This window comes from Sorex araneus, chromosome 4 (assembly GCF_027595985.1).
Source record: "Sorex araneus isolate mSorAra2 chromosome 4, mSorAra2.pri, whole genome shotgun sequence".
NCBI lineage: Eukaryota > Metazoa > Chordata > Mammalia > Eulipotyphla > Soricidae > Sorex > Sorex araneus.
The window spans coordinates 48,910,518-48,927,699 of NC_073305.1; the positions used below are offsets into that span (position 1 = coordinate 48,910,518).

Here is a 17,182-nt window from a genome sequence, read left to right on the forward strand (position 1 = left end):
GGGGACCATATATGGTGCTGGAGATCAAATCAGGGCTGGCCGGCCATGTGCAAGTGCCCCCTGATTTGGAGGGCACTCCAGTCTCTAAATAAAGCATTAGCGATGATGACATCAATCATGGGGGTTCAGAATCACTGCCTAGGGGTTAGCCAGCATGGAGCTGCTCAGCACCTCACTGGGTCAGAGGGCTCCCACGGACAGTAGGCGCTCAGTGCCTCTGGGGGAGAAGCACTGCACATTAAATTGAGAGACAGCCCCCGCCAGGGATCACGCTCCACTGAAGGCTGGTCCTTGGTGCGTATTCTTCTGGAGTGGCAGGCCCACCTGCACACTGACATCGGAGAGCTGCCTGAGGTGGCCTCTGCAGAGGCTGACGGGAAAGGGCAAGCCCCAGAGAGCAGCCCCTGTACCGAGCGCATCCCCAATCAGCAACCTGTACCTGAGGGCAGTGTTTCCCAACGGAGCACGGGGGGCGGGGGGGGGGGGCCGGAAACACCAGGGGGTCAGGAGATGCAGGAAGGAAACATGGCCGGAAGGGGGCCAATGCTGGCAAAAGGTTGAGAAACTGCCGTGGTGTGGCAACTTGGCCCTTCCTTCCCTAGTACTCGGAGCTGGCGCTGAGGGTGACGACTGCACATGCCAATGAACGGGAGGAGGGCAAAGCCCTCCATGCTGAGACGAATGGCACTACCCAATGATGGAGGGTTAGAAATTCTCTACCGGGGGCTGGAGCAATAGCACAGCAGGTAGGGTGTTGGCCTTGCATGTGGCTGATGCACGTTTGATTTCTGGCACCCCGCCTGGTCCCCTGAGCCCCACCAGGGTAGATTCCTGAGCACCAGTCAGGAGTAAGCCCTGAGCACCAACAATTGTGGTCCAAAACAAACAAAAAATATACTGCCCCCTGCCAAAACAAAACAAAACAAAAAAACAGTTCTTGGGAGACCCAAGACAATGAAGCACTGCAAACAGCTGCCAGCTTATGGGCCAAGGCACTGGGACTCAGTTGTCTGGGCCCCCCGGTGCTGCGAAGCTCTCAGCAGCCTGGGTGCCAGGTGATTCGAAGTCAGACACTTTAGTACTTTTATCCCTCAAAAACCTAGCATCACCGGATTAAATACAAGCATTTTATTTGCTGAGATCAATTTTGTTCTCTGTGAATGGCTCTAGGTTAGCCCTCAGAGGCTTCATTGTGAGAATTATGTGGCTTTTACTATCTTCAGATGTGCTGAGCACCAAACAGAGATTCGTTAGCGCCTGCTCTCAGCCTTCCTCCCTCACCCCGAAGGGAACACTGGGAAGCACTTGGCAAGACGCATGTGAGGCCCGAGAGGAGAACCAGGGGTTTCTAACAGCTCCTCCAAATGAGGCTGGGGAATTGCTGGGCCTGGTGCCCAAGTCCCTGACGGCACCCTGGCAGGAGAGGCAGAAGCCCCACGGCCCCCACCCTGACAACTTGCCCTCTGCCACAAGATCAAAGGGGTGTCACACGAGTGCTGGGATTCACTGAGCTCTTGATTGCTATTCGCAAGTCAGAGGAAGACTCGGAAAACTGCATACCTGATCCCGAGCTCAGCATGGTCCCTCCGTAGATATCCAGAGCCAGCTGAGAATAGGCAAAACCAAACACAGTGATGGTCAGGCCAGTCAGGAGGGCCAATTTGAGCAGGGACTCCAAAACCACGGCAGCCACAGCAACGTCCTCCTGATGCGGGGGGGGGGGGGGAGGGCAGGGAGTGAGAGCAAGAGGAGAGGGAAGGAAGTTGCATGACTCATGAGCAAAGAGAGGTTCCACACCGGTCTTCTCCCTTTGCTGCTCTGGTGCTCACTCTCAACTTTTCCAACCAACGACAGCGTCACTCCTCTTCTGACCTTTGCTTCTGTCAACTGGCAAATGAAGGGGAAAACCTGCGCCTCCTTAGATAGCAGAAGGAGGTCTGGTTTTTGACTTATTTAGAATAAAATGGTCTTAAATGCTGCTTAAGAAACACTTGCTTTCCATTTTGATATTTAGTTTTAAGTGGACAGAAGTGTTTATGTTGCTAGTATTGTCAGTGCCCTGGGTTTTTTGTTTTTTGTGTTTTTTTAAATGCATTCTCAAAGCCCTAACATGAATGTCGATGTGCACTTAGGAAAATGTTCCTAGTAAGACACAGCCAGACGGGTCGGACCAGTAGTCCAGCCAGGAGGGCATCTGCCTTGTACACGGCTGACCCAAATTCAATGCCTGGTACCACATATGGTCTCCTGAGCCCCCCAAGAGTGACCCCTGAGTGCAGAGTCAGGAGCAAGCCCCTAGCACTACCGAAAATAAAAGACAGAGCCAGAGAAGCTCATTTTGAGGTACTGTGCTCTTTAGCTATGTTCTGTGAAATGTTTTCTATACCATGTAAGCAGACAATTTAGCTTGGCTTTGTTAATGTTGTTTTAGGGTCGCATCTGGCAGTGCTCAGAGGTTGCTCCTGGCAGGCTCAGGAGACCATATGTGGTGCTGGAAATCAAACCCAGTTTGGCCACATGCAAGGAAAACTCCCTATTCATTATATGATGGCTCTGGCCACTTAGCATGATTTTCATTCTAAGTCAGATATTGTGTGTGTGTGTGTGTGTGTGTGTGTGTGTGTGTGTGTGTGTGTGTGGGTGGGGTTGAACCCAGGGTCTCATCATGTACTCCACCATATCTCCTTTCCAATGGTTTTGGAAAAAGTGAAGATTGCACAATAAGATGACTCCTAAATTAAAACCTCTTCCTCTTCCCCTTCCAAACAACTAGCATGGAGAGATGATCAAGATCAGAATATAGCTCATGGCATTTCACGGTCTATAAGAAGTTTTAAAATCTGGCGTTTTTACCTCCCCTAAAAGAACTGAGCTCAGGGTCCTGCCATTTAAATGTGACTTTAAAAAAAAGAAAAAGAAAAAGAAATCAAGACAGAAATTTTAGCTCAAAGAGAAGGGAAAAACAACCTTTCTGTCTTACAATTAGAGTATTCACGTGCACAACGGAAATATAAAACCCAAGACTACCTGCTTCTGTTGCGTGGCCTTCTTTTCTCTCTCCAGCACTTTGGCGAAGAATATATAAAAACTTTCTTCTATCGGCTGGAAAACTATTCTGGGCATCAGGGAACCAAGATTATTCACTATGTCATATACACCTATAAAGCAAAAAGGAAGAACCAACAATCTTATTGTGTTTACTATTTGAAATTTCAGAGCCCTAATAATCTATTTCTCTAATTAAATTTGTTTGTTTTGAGGTCACACCCAGCAGTGCTCAGGGCTTACTCCTGGCTCGGCACTCATGGACCACTCCTGGCGGGGCTCAGGGACCGTATGGGCCGCTTGGCATCAAACTCAGGTCAGTCCCGTGCAAGGCAACTGCCCCACCGACTCTACCATCACTCTGGCCTCTTTACTCAACTCTTTTATTTTTTTTAACTAATTATTTTTATTGAAGATCCATGCGATAGATCATTACAAAGCTGTTCACCCTTCAATGTTCCAACACCCATCCTTCACCAGTGTACATTTCCCAGCACCAGTGTCCCCAGTTTCCCTCCCCCACCCCCTCCTCCACCCCCTACTTTTCTTCTCTCTCTTTGGGCATTGTGGTTTGCAACACAGATACTGAAAGGTTATCATGTATATCCCTTTATCTACTTTCAACACTCAGTTCTTGTCTGGGGTGATGATTTTTAACTAGCATTGCCATACTGGTTCCTTCTCTATCTTGACTACTCTCTGTCCCCCACACACTTGTGGCAGATTCCAACCACTGACCAATCCTCCTGCCCCATTTTCCCTGGCCTTGGATATTAGTCTAATACTATGGGTTTTTTTTTTTTTGTATACCACAAATGAATTCAGTCATTCTGTCTGTCCCTCTCCTTCTGACTCATTTCACTCAGCATGATACTCTCCAGGTTCACCCATTTATAAGTGAATTTCATAACTTCATTTTTCCTAGCAGCTGCACAGTATTCCATGTGTGGATATACCATAGTTTCTTTAACCAATTATCTGTTCTCGGGCACCAAATTCTGGCTATTGTGAATAGTGCTGTAATAAACACAGAAGTGAAGATGGTGTTTCTGCTGTGTTTTGAGGCCCCCCCGCCAGGTATATTCCCAGAAGTGGTATTGCTAGATCAAATGGGAGCTCAATTTCTAGTTTTTTGAGGAATGCCCATATTGTTTTCCAAAAGAGGCTGGCCCAATCAACATTCCCTCCAACATGAATAAGAGTCCCTTTCTCCCCGAATCTGCACCAGCACTGTCTGTTCTTGTTCTTTTGGATGTGTGCCAGTCTCTGTGGTATGAGATGATATCTCATTGTTATTTTGACTTATATCTCCCTGATGATAAGTGATGAAGAACATTTTTTAATCTGTCTTTTGGCCATCTGAATTTCTTCTTTGAGGAAGTTTCTGTTCATTTCTTCTCCCCATTTTTTGATGGCATTGAACTTTTTTTTTTTGTAAAGTTCTATCAGTGCCTTGTATATCTTTGATATTAACCCCTTAACAGATGGGTATTGGGTAAATAATTCATCCCATTCCATGGGCTGTATTTATATTGTGGTCACTGTTACTTTTGAGGTGCAGAAGCTTCTTGGTTTAATGTAGTCCCACTCACTCAGCTCTTTGAATTCTCTCCCCAACCCTGGATTTCCTTATTATAATGGTGACTCCCTGTCCTCTTAGCATATCTAACCCCTAAGACGAGCACCTGAGCTTTGCAGGAAGGAGGATAAGGTCAAGAGATCTCAATAGGGGGCCTGGAGCACAACTCACATTAGAGTGAACAATGCATTCACTAATTTTACAATGAACTGTAATGTGCAATCTTTAGGTCTATTTTTCACTATGTATGAAACCAGAGAAAAATATTAGAAAGAATCTACTGATATCTACCGAAAGCATTCATCTTATGTAAAACATCTTACCCTGGTCGCCAAAATTTAACACATTCAAAAATGTCATCACGTATCGCTCACCTATAAATGAAAAAGCAGAACAGCATTTCATTTCATACACACACTATTTTTCCCCCTTTCTCTTATCATCTACCAACTTTTCTAATTTGCAAATATTCTCAAAAGACAAAAATTCATCAGTTAAAAAAACTTGTTTCTTGGGTCAGAGAAATAGTACAGAGTGAGTGGGTAGGGCCTTGCACGGGGCTGACCTGGGTTCGATTCCCAGCATCTCGTACGGTCCCCTGAGTATCGCCAGGAGTAATTCCTGAGTGCAGAGCCAGGAGTAACCCCTGTGCATTGCCGGGTGTGACCCAAAAAAGCAAAAATTAAATAAATTTTTAATAAATAAATAAATAAAAACTTGTTTCTTGGGTCAGAGAAATAGTACAGTGGGGTAGGGCACTTGCCTTGAACGCAATGACCTGGGTTCAGATCCCAGCACCTTATATGGTCCCCTGAGCATAGCCAGACATGATCCCTGAGCAGAGAGCCAGGAGTAAGCCCTGGTACTTCTGGGTATGCCCTACACAAAGATATGTTTCTTATCCCAATGTTGATTTAAAATAATCTCAAAATAACAATAATTTAGAAAGTACTGGGATTTTTACTGACAAGTCTCCAAACCAAGGGGCTGGAGTGACAGCAAAGCGGGTAGGGCTTGTACGCCTTGTATGCGGCTGACCCGGGTTCAATTCCCAGCATTCCATATGGTCCCCTGAGCACTGCCAGGAGTAATTCCTGAGTACAAAGGCAGGAGTAACCCCTGTGCATCACCAGGTGTGACCCAAAAAGCAAAAAAAAAAAAAAAAAAAAACCCAAAAAACAAAACAAACAAACAAAACCAAAACAATTTAATACAAATCGTTTGGGGACGGGGGTGGGTAGGAGAAAGGCACTTGCCTTGCATATGGTTGCTTAGGTGCGACTCTGGTCAGGCCCCTGCACTGCATGTCTCCTGAGCACTGCCAAGGATTGCTCCTAAGCAGAGAGGCAGAAAGAGTCCCTGGGCACTACCAGGCATGGTCCCAAAACCTGTAGGGAAGTCAGGGGCCAGTCAGGGGCCAGAGAGATAGCTCAAAAGGCCGAGTGCACGCTGAGCTTAATCCCTACACCACATGGTCCTGGGCACTGCTGGGAGCCACCTCTGAGCAAGAGCACAGAACTTGGAACAGCCTCTAAGATCCACCAGGGGTACCCCCACCCCCAGCCCCCAAAGTAAACCAACAATCCAGTCTTTTTTTTTAAAAAGTATGAGATCACTAAAGTGTTAATAGTGAACATTACTGTCCCAAGATTTGGGGAGGTGGGCCTCCCAAGCAGTGTTCATGGGGCCCAGGGGTCCCTTCCCACAATACCTGCTTCACAGTCCCATGCCCAGGCCAGTGGTGCTGGGGGCCTCCAGGGTTACCCCTGGTAGTACTCAGGGGGCCATATGGTGCAGGGAATAGACCCAGGATTGGCCGTAGGCCAGGCAAGCGCCTCCACCCCTTTCAGGCCCCCCCTTGGTTCTGTTACCCACTGAGTTCATGCTTTTGGGCTCCCTTCCCCTGCCCCTCCTCAGTCTTACATTCTCACACTGCCACGCTCCAAGCACGCCCCAGCGGGCTGGCATACCCACCGCCGCCGCGCTCAAGCACACTGACACTGGCTGCTCCCCAGCTCTCTGCATCTGCACCCCCCCAACCATTTTTCCAGGGGGGGGTCTCCCTGACTCCTGGCACCGTGGGCTTCTCCCCTCATTCCCTAAGTTCCCAGAGGGCAGGAGTCACGTCCCAGTGTCTCCATGTCCCGGGCTTGCTGAGCCGAGTTCCGGGGACGGCGGGGCGGGCTGGTTCCACACACGCCCTCGGAGCCCTGCATTCAACACCCGAGGGTTGTGTCTCCTCGAGAGACGAGCTCCTGGAGGCTGTGGCCTCTGACTCACTCATCTGTGTACTCGCAGCACCTGGCACACAGCGTTCAGGAAATGTGGGGGCAGAGCCTAACAGCACAGGCGTGTGGGCTACAATAATGAATGATTTCCACATTTTTTTAGAGTTGTAGTTTTTAGATCAAAAGGGCCTGGGGGTCCTTGTCAAACCACCTCCATGTCCCCCAGCCAGTGAGGCCCCGTGGCCCAGGCACAGTACGCTCATGAAGCAAGCACACGGCAGGCACCGCCACAGTCCGTGCACGCTGGGCGGCTGGGCGCACCCCTGAGCCCTCCAGCCACCAAGGCAGGGCCTCAGCTCGGACTGACCCTTCAGTTCCTCTGAGATCAGAGCAGGAAAAAGCATTTCCTCCTCAGGGGATTTTTCTATTCTAACAAGAAGGTGAACCATCATAATACACATAATTTCACAGCCATTAGCTGTCTTTCTCCACAGAAGACTGCTCTCGTGGGGCAGGCTGGCAGGCTGAGACGGGCGGGACGGGCACACGCTCTGCTTCCCCAGCTGAGCAGCGGCCCTGTACTCGGCCCCTCCAGGCTCTGGCCCCTCGTTTCCAGGAGTCTGCCAATGCTTCCGCTTTCCTGGCAGTGCCGGTACAGACTCAGCTCTCAACAGCACCCCAAAGTCCCAAACCCTCACAGCCTGCTGGACCTCGACGCAGCTCACAGATGGGGAGAGGGAGCCCCAGGACCATCAGTCCCTCAGAAATATAACTAATGAGAAAGGGCAGACAGAAAATAACACGCTAATAAGAATGATGACAGTATTAGAGTGCTGGGATTGTATGCAACTTCTATTTCCAAATAATTAACTGAATGGGATTTTTCTGTCATTTCCTTTTTTATGGTTTTGTTATTTTGGGAGCCACACCAGCTGTGCTCAGTTCTGAACACAGAACAGTGCTTGGTTCTGCACTCATGGATCACTCCTGGTGGGACACAGGTGTGAATGTATGGGGTGCTGGGGATTGAACTCGGGGGCCCGTCCTGTACAAGGCAAGCACCCTAACCACTGTACTACTGCTACGGCTCAAGAAAATTATTTTTCAGGAACCTGGTTCAAAAATAAAAACTCTAAAGGACATAATGAGATAATGGGCAATTTTCTCCATTTTCCAGATTTTCTGTAATTGATAAAATACTTTTATTTCTCTCAGTGATAAATTGTGGGCTGGGGGGTTCAAGTCAAGGGAAGCTGCTCATCACTGTAGCACCTCCAGAAATCAGGGAGTTTCCCATCTCTGTTTCCTCAGCCTTAATAAAAAGCAACAATACTTTGCTTACACGGCTGTGGTGAGGTTTGAACCCGATGACTTAGAGAAGCATTGCAGTAAATGAATGTTAACTTTCTTCTCCTCACAGAGAGGTCCACAGGCTCAGGAGGCGCCCAGGGAGCTGGGCGGGCAGTTGGCAGCTCTATGAAATCCCAGCCCTTACCTCACACCGCGGTTTTTTGGGTGCCCACTGGGACCTTTACTTACCTTCGGTCAAAATCTGTTTCAGGAAAGATTGTTTGAAAAAACTCCACGTCAATTTAGCCTCTGTCCAGTTTATAAATGCCTAGAAAAGAAAACAAGACAGAAATCCAAAGTCCCCGGCATTGTGAGCCTTAGAAGACACTTGTGCTACATGATCGCCTCATTTTGGTCCCTACATCCCGACTTGGGTGGCTTCATGCTAAGCACACAGAATGGAGCTGACAAACTCTGGCAAGGGATTTACATCTTAAGGGCCAGGGATGTAGTTCAGGGGATGGGTGCTTGCCTTGCATGTGGCCAACCTGGGTTCGATCCCCAGCACCACATATGATGCTCTGAGTCCCGCCAGGAGTGATCCCTGAATGCACGGCCAGGAGTAAACCCTGAGAAGTGCTGGGTGTGGCCCAAAACCCAAAAGGGATTTAAAAAAAAAATGTGCTTTCCCTTTGGAGGCCCAGAGAATAAACGGGCCATATTGAATGGAAGCACGCACAGCAGATCTTTCCTTAAAAAACAAAACACTGTCCGGAGGGACAGGGAGACAGTACAGGAGTCTTGAATCCCATAGATCCAGTTCATTCCCTGGTGCCACATATGGTTCCTTGAGCAGTGCCAGGAATAAGTCCTGAACACAGAGTCAGAAGCAACTCCTGAGCACCACCAAGTGAGGCCCCAAAGCCAAAAACAAAACAAAAAGAGTCTAAAGTGGCCCAGAAGATGGCTTAGTGGTTTAAAGCTATTTTGTAAACTTGCCACCACGTCTGAAGCCATGAATTCAAACTCCAGTGTTTTCCGCCTGTTCTTATGTTACATACTGGGACCCCTACCTTCACCCCCACTGGAGAGAGGGCCTGGAAGAGGCCTCAGTGGTTTGAAAAGCACCCCGGGCAAAGATGAGGCGGTGAGCTCATGCCTCAGTGTACCGGGACGACCTGACGACCCTAAGAGCCCCAGAGGCCAGGGCTCCCCAGGGAGGGTAAGACTGTGTGTCTGGAGCAAGATGAACCTTGGGACAGACAACTCTGCTCTAAGGACGCCACATCTCAGTGTGATGCTGCATCTTTAGGGTCTGTTCCAGAGGGTCTGAGCTTAGTCCTCTGTTCCAAAATATTCCTCTTTCCCAGGGAGTGGAAATCACTCAGAACTGGTATGGCAGAAGAAACCGGTGGAGGGGTGGTGGTGGGGGTGTGGTATGGAGCCGGGGAGGGGGAGGGGGGTAGAAAACTGAAAGGGCTTTTCCAAAACTCCCACAGGGGCATCAACCCGCTCATTTCCTCAGGACAAGGGGGGCAAGAGGGAACAGACACTTAGGCAAGGAGAAGCCCAGTGTGTCAGAGAGCGGCGGCCCCCACCCTCCAGGCCAGCAGACCCCATAGAGGCAGCGTGGGGGCCAGCTGGACTTGGCTTCTTTCTCCCACCTCCCCAGGTCCTTCAAGGGCCCGGGCCCCACTCGTGCTAGACAGCAGGCTGTCCATTCCGGGTACCTGCCTCTGTAATGCTCTGGCTTGCTCCGAGTAAAGCGGGCTGTCAGCAGGCCCTCTGGGAGGGAGGGGGTGAGCCACAAAGGCCAGGCTACAGCCACCCCTCCAGAAGGTCGACTTTGGCTATAGAAGTTGGTCCAAAGGCAAGTCCTAGTCCCCTGGGCCCAGGCAAATGTCCCAAAGTCCCTCTGTGGAGAACAGTGCTGTCTAGGAGACACAGATGCAGTGACTTTTTTGCCCCCAGCAGCCAAATAAACAGCAAAAAAGGAACACATTAAAAAAAAAAAAAAGTTAATGTAGTTTATTTAAACCAAATCATCATTTTGGCATCTGATCAATTAAAATATACATACATATGTACTAGAGGCATTTTCACACTATTTTCCAACACAAGGTCTCTGAAATCAGAGTGCATTCTGTACTCAGCGTTCATCTTAATTCCAGTGAGCCCACGTTCCACACACTCTATAGCTCTAGGGCAAGACTAGTCTCAGAGAATCCTGAAAGCAAGAGTACTTTCTCCTGGCTCTAGAACCCTTCCCCCAGACACGGGGAGGGGGTCCTGGGTCTTCCCACACACTGCTGCAGCAGGCCGACAGGGAACCTGGAGCCTAGGCTGGCCCAGAAATGCCTTTTCCAGAACAAAGAGTGCTTGACCATCTGGAACCACTAGGTGGCCACCTCACACATGGATCTAGCCTTGCACTCGAAGGAGCCGGAGACAAAACCACTCTCACTCTTCGGCCCCCAGGCCCATGCCTTCGGAAGGGAAATCTTTTCAAAGAAAAAGAAAGAAAGAAGTAGGGGCTGAAGGAATAGCACAGTGGGTAGGGCGTTTGCGTGCTGCCTTGCACGGGGCCGACCCAGGTTTGAATCCCAGCATCCCATATGGTCCCCTGATCACCATCAGGGGTGATTCCTGAGTGCAGAGCCAGTAGTAACCCCTGTACATCGCTGGGTGTGAAAAAAGTACAATTGGGCTGTGAGGTTCTTATGAATGCCTACTTGCTGTAGGCTGTGGGTTTGGGAAGATGACAAAGCTTTTTTGTTTATTTTGGGGTCAAGCTTTTTTTTTGTTTTGGGGTGGTGGTCAGGGCTTACTACTAGTTTTGCACTCAGAGCTCACTCCCGCTGGGCTCAGGGGCCCATGACGGGTTCCAGGGAGCAAACCCAGGTCAGCTGCATGTAAGACAAGTGCTTTACCCACTGTACATTCTCTCCAGCCCCTTTGACACAGTCCTTTTTTAAAAAAGCTCTTTCCCTAAAAAACAAACAAACAAACCAATTTTTAAAAAAATAAGAAAAGAGTTCCTTAAGAGCGTGAAATTATGACAGTGTCTCTGATGTTTAAGCGCAGGCTTGAGGGGTCTTTCCCCTGATGCCCCTACACATGGCTCGGTGGTTCAGAAGAACGGTCCAAAATGGTCAGTAAGGATGAGCAGCTGGGAAGCGCCACTGAGGTGGCTGTTTGAGCTGCCAAGTGGGAGGAACGAGAGGATGCAGTTTATTAGGGTTACTATTCTACCCTGAGCGTGGCTGCCACTGGGGTACTCACAAGAGGCCTCTTTTCTTTCTCTTTAAACTAGGAGCCACACCTGGGGGCGTGTGGAGCTAATGGTGCTGGGGGTCACCAGACCACAGCTGGGGGGCAGAGAAACACGCAGTGCCCGGGATCAAACCCAGAGCCCCACTGCCACTGAAGCCACAACCCCGCCCACACAGGTCTGTTTTCAAGAACTGGGTTCCAATGCTAAGTGGGTCTGCAGAGTTACTAATTTCCCCAGGACCTCCCTACTCAACGAGCCATTCCTTGGCTCCTGAACTGACAGGGAAACTGAGGCCTCCATAAGAAGAGATTAAGTGCTGCCATTTGTCGCTAGGTGGAAGGACCTGGAAATATCTGGCTGAGTGACTTAGAGGGAGGGAGCAACACAGAACGGTCCCGCTCACAGGCGGGGAACAAGAAACATAGTTGGGGAATAATGAAGGCCCAAAGACAACGGAAACCAAGAACAGAACTGGTCTTCAGCAGGAAACACGCAGGCAGGGGGAGGCAGGGAGGGGCAAGACCACAATGGAGGGGTGCAAGGGAGATCAGCAGGAGGAGGAGACAGTAGGTGAAGCCGGCAAAGTGTTACATATGACACCCTATCGGCAACAGCACTATAAATCACCATGCCCCAACATTTCTTAAAGGAGTGCCCCTTAGAGGCAGACTGGTGGGTGAGAGGCTAAGGGGGGAGGGGAGGGGAAACTGGAGGAGAGAAGTGGGCACTAATGAAGGGGCTGGTGGTGAAACAATGTGTGCCCGAAACCCAATCATGAATAACTTTGTAATCTCACAGTGACTAATTCAAAATAAAAGAAGAAAGTCAAGAAACTGAGGCCTGGATGCTCTCGGCGGGATCTGGAACCAGAGCTGGGAGATGTACCCTGCTCTCACCTGAGTCACTCTTCCACCTTCCAAGCTCTTCTGACTCAGGACGGGAGATTCAGCCGTACTCTTATCACTGACATGAGTCACCGGGAACTCTGCCGCCAGCTCTCCATCACCTCCACACCCCACACTGCTCTCTTCCCTCCCTCTGGCAACAGGGCCAACAACACAGCCCAGCCTCCTTCAGCCTTGCTTGCATTTCCACTCATCAGCTTCACTGGAGTATTAGCAGATCTCTGCTATCCAATCACTCAGAGGCACCACAGAATGTAAAAGCAGTAAAAAGCAGGGCTAGAGTAACAGTGAAAGGGTTAATTAAGCCTCTCACCCGACATGCAGCGGATACCAGCTTGATCCCCAGCATCACATGGTGACCCCTAGGCACAGAGGGTCAAGCTTGGAGGTAGAAGCCTCCAAGCACTGCTGGGTGTGGCCCAACACCCCCTCCCAAATACATCAAGTACTCACTGTTTAAGGTGTCACTGATTTTTTGTTTTGTTTTGGGGTCACACTTAGCAGTGCTCAGGGCTTCCTCCTGACTAAGGAACACAGGGAAGTGACCTCTCGGCCTCTCAGGCCACTCTGGGCAGGTGAAGAGGCAATGCCCAGTCTCCACCTGCCTCTGTCCCCAGCCCCTAGGCCGCAGACGGGGCAGCAGGGTACCCAAACAGTTAGGTGACTCAGCGCTAAGGTCAGATGGAGTCCGTCCACACGGAGAATATAGTCACATGACATCAGGGGTTTCTTAAAATGCTATACAAGGTTCTGTTATTCTGAAACTCAAATCCCAAATATTTTACTTCTCGAGTAATCAAACATAGACTAAGGTGAAGACTAATCAACTGAACACAAGGAAAAGGGGACAGGGGGACTCGGGTCAGCCCTGGGCACCCTCAGAGGTCCAACTCCGGAGTCCCCCCACACAGCAGTCCTGAAGCCACAGAGCTGGGAGAGAGATACTAACAGCTGAGAGCTGGGGAAGCGAGCAGAAAGGTTCTGCCTGACTGAGTCCCCCATCAGTACCGAGGACCACGTGAGGGTCAGCCTGCCGGGCCAGCACTCAGCACGGAGAGGTGGGTTCCTCCTGGGGAAACAGGACACCCGGAGAAAGGAACGAGGAGCACCGGGAGTGACGTCTGTGCTGTGCTGGGTCCAAACCACTGCGGGTCCCTGTCCTTGTCTGAACTCACTGGGTCTAAGTCAGCCACTCTCAGTTCCCTGGGGCAGCTACGGCAACAGTGCTCGGGGACCTCATGTCAGAGTGGGCACTCTGCAGAGGCAAAGCCCAGGCCTCCCCGCCCTGGACACTGGCTGGATGTGGGGAGCGCTCTGGTGGTTCAGACTGGGGGTGAGGGTGATTACTACTAACATCCAGTAGGCAGAGCTCGGGAAAGGTGCCAAACATCCAACAATGCACAGGGTGGCCTCACCCAGCCTCTGAACATGAGAAGTGCCAAGCGTTAGAAAGCCTGACCCAGCACTCAAGAAGCGCTACGTAAATATGAGCCAACTTTCTCCACTATTATAATACAATAAACAATAAAGTGGCCGTTTCTTTCCCTCAAGAGCAACCAGCACCGGGAGATGGAAATGATAAGAAATGAAACCCATTACTTACTCCACTCCTCGTAATGCTGGGTAACAGGGCTGTCACGGTGGCGACTGGAAGAGTTTGTCTGCTTGATTCTGGGGAGCCCAATAACTTTGTGAAATAGAGAACGTAGCACAGCACCAGAACCACAGTGTAGAAAAGCTGAAAAGAGGAAACCATGGGCATATAAATTATACTGTTATGATAGGGGAAAACTGAGATACGCCTCTGAATTTGACCACAAAGGCCAAGCAAGAAACAGAACTTGCAGTTCACCTCCTATTGTGCAATGCCTTGCCCCTTGGAAATGGCGCTCAACAAACCTGAGACTCAGCTCCATGTAGGGTCTGAGAAAGTGCCGCACTCGGCCCTGACGGCAGCCAGAAGACCGTTTCCATGGCAGGCAGCTACTGATGCACACCACCACACCACACCACACCACACCGTGGGAAAGGGTATGGGAAGGTTTGTGATTGGCCAAGGAGCAACTCTCCTGCCTGAGAGCATACTGGAAGATCCGGGGACTTGCTGTCACCCAGGACTGGGGATTTTCCATATGCCCCGGAAATCTGTGACCTTCTGATTACAAAGCAGAACTGAGCGGCTGGCTGGCTCCTCTGCTCAGTTCTGGGTGAGGGTGAGAGGCCATCGGGATGGGGAGGAAGGGTGTGGTGACAAGAGGACCTGCCCCTCCCTCCACCAGCTGGGACAAAAGTGGGGCTTGGGGCCAGAAGCAGCAGCGAGGGGCCTTGTTTGCAAGCCAAGAAGGAGTATGCGAAGAGCCCTGTTCACCAGCGTCCTGCGCCCTCTTCCCAGGCCTTCCCCATGCTGCAGACACGTTCAAGAAGTGATGGGGAAAATGAAAGAAGAAGTGATGGGGCTTCCAGCCCCCTTCCCACCAAGAACCCCCCAGGGCACATTGGCAGTAGGGGCAGAGCCAGGAGAGAGGGAGGCAGGGGCCCCTCTGCTCAGCATTCACTCCTGCGTGCAGGCAGAGCTCAGCGCCCACTACCCCCCTGCTCGAGGGCCACGCAGTGCCGAGGGCAACAGGATGGACACACAACCTTTACAGACCTGCTTCCTCCCGTCTTCTAGCAGAGAAGCTGGGAAAACAGTGGCTGCCCGCTGGGTCCTGCTGCAGTGTAGACGTGTGCTATCCCCCCTCCTCCTTTGCTTTAGGAGGGTCACACCCAAGGGTGTTCAGGGGCTATTTATACCTTTAGCACTGAGGGGGCTTGGTGAAACTTGTGGTGCTGGGAACCAAACCCAGGGTCTCACACATGCAAGTCAAGTGCTCTACCACTGAGCCGCATCCCTGGCCCTATTTCCTCCTTCCATCCCCCCCTTTTTTTTTTGCTTTGGGTGTCACACAATGCTCAGGGGTTCCTCCTGACTCTGCACTGAGAAATTACTTCTGGCAGTGACTTCCTGCCCCTTCCCATGGTGTGGTGTGGTGGTGTGCATCAGTAGCTGCCTGCCATGGAAACGGTCTTCTGGCTGCCGTCAGGGCCGTGTGCAGAGCTTTCTCAGACCCTGCAGTGGAGCTGAGTCCCAGGGTTGTTGAGCGCCATTTCCAAGGGGCAAGGCATTGCACAATAGGAGGTGAACTGCAAGTTCTGTTTCTTGCTTGGCCTTTGTGGTCAAATTCAGAGGCGTGTCTCAGTTTTCCCCTATCATAACAGAAGTGCTTGGGGACCATATGAGATGCTGGAGATTGAACCCGGGTCGGCCGTATGCAAGGCGAACACCCTACCCACTGTGCTATTCCTCCAGCCCCCCCACCCCCTTTTTAAACTGAGAAAAGATCCATGTGGCCTAGTAAGAAGATACTAGCATCATTCTGAAGCACACAACGCAGCAATGCCTGGCATATCCACACGCTGTCCAACTACCACTGACTCCAGAATATTTCCCAGCATTCCAAACAATGGACTGTGTCCATTCAGTAGTCACTCTCCTTTGCCCCAGCCTCTGACACCCTCTAAGTTGCTCCGTCTTTATGCAGATGTCCGTTCTAGACAGCACACATGTGTCTATGCCTGGCTTTTCCCACCCAGTATCATGTTCTGAATTTCCTCTGCTATGGTGCATGTCTATCTGATATGGTGCATATCTGATTTTTGGTTTTGACATTATACCCAGAAGTGCTTGGGGGCAACTCCTGACTTCATGCTCAAAGGCTCTTGGGAGGTACCGTGTGGTGCCAGGAATTGAACCCAGGGCTCCTGCAGGCAGAGTACAATGTAATCAAGCTCTCTGAGCTATCTCCCAGGCCCACTACTTCATTTCTATGGCTGAATAACGCTCAAATGCATAATGCAATTTACTTATCTAGTCACCAGTTGGTAGGTATTTGGATTGGTTGCACCTTGGGGCTTCTGTGAATAGGGTTAGTATGAATATCTGTGTGCAAGTTTTTGTTTGAAGACCTGTCTTCAGTTCTTTCATATATCAACCTAGGATTGGAATTATAGTCACATGAAAAGTCTCTGTTTTCAGTTTCTTGAGGGACTGCCAAAATGCCTTCAACCACTATAAAATAGCTATACCATTTTACATTCGACTAGCAGTGAGGGTTCTATATTCTTACCAACACCTGTTATTTTGTCTGTTTTTTAAAAAATAAAAAGTGTGGCCACCTCTGACTAAGGTCAAGAAGTCATACCCAGGTCTCCGCTTGAGACCACACCTGGGGCTGCCCAGGGGACCATCTGCAGTGGCAGGACTCTAACCATTGCCACGGCATGCAAAACAAACGCCTCAACCCCTATGCTCTCTCCAGTCATTCTAACGATTTTTATAAGACAATCATCCCAGTGATTGTCAAATAGCTCATTAGAGTTCTAATTTACATTTCCCTAATGATTATACCCTTGAGTGATGTTTCTTGAGCTTGCTGGACTTTTAATTATGTATCTTCTCTAAAGAAATGCCTGTTTAGGTTCCTTACATACCTTTATTTGTTTGGTTTTGTTTCTCTTTTGCTTTTTGGGCCACCTGGCAATGGTCAGGGGTTACTCCTGCTCCACACTGAAGGATCATTCCTGGCAGGGCTTTGGAGGACCCTATGTGGTGCCAGGAATCACACCCAGGTCAGATGCATGCAAGGTAAGCATCTTTACCTGCTGTACTATAGCTCCAGGCCCATCTTCACATGTATATACATGTGTATACATAATTTTTAAAGAGATATTCTTTATGTTTTTTATTTATTTTTTGTTTTTGCTTTTGGGGTCACACCTGGCAGTGCTCAGGGGTTACTCCTGGCTCTGCACTCAAGAATTG

General features: G+C 49.9%; 1 protein-coding gene across 1 annotated transcript in view; it reads right to left on the reverse strand.

Moving 5' to 3' along the window:
- Window positions 1-17,182, reverse strand: part of RFT1 (RFT1 homolog) — a 41,111-nt gene that overhangs the window by 10,308 nt on the left and 13,621 nt on the right. The window contains exons 6-10 of the mRNA XM_004615096.2: window positions 13,925-14,059; window positions 8,392-8,470; window positions 4,948-4,998; window positions 3,028-3,158; window positions 1,561-1,705 (exon numbers count right to left, since the gene is read on the reverse strand). Of these exons, the coding sequence (XP_004615153.2) occupies window positions 1,561-1,705; window positions 3,028-3,158; window positions 4,948-4,998; window positions 8,392-8,470; window positions 13,925-14,059 (541 nt within the window). The remainder of the gene's footprint in view (window positions 1-1,560; window positions 1,706-3,027; window positions 3,159-4,947; window positions 4,999-8,391; window positions 8,471-13,924; window positions 14,060-17,182) is intronic.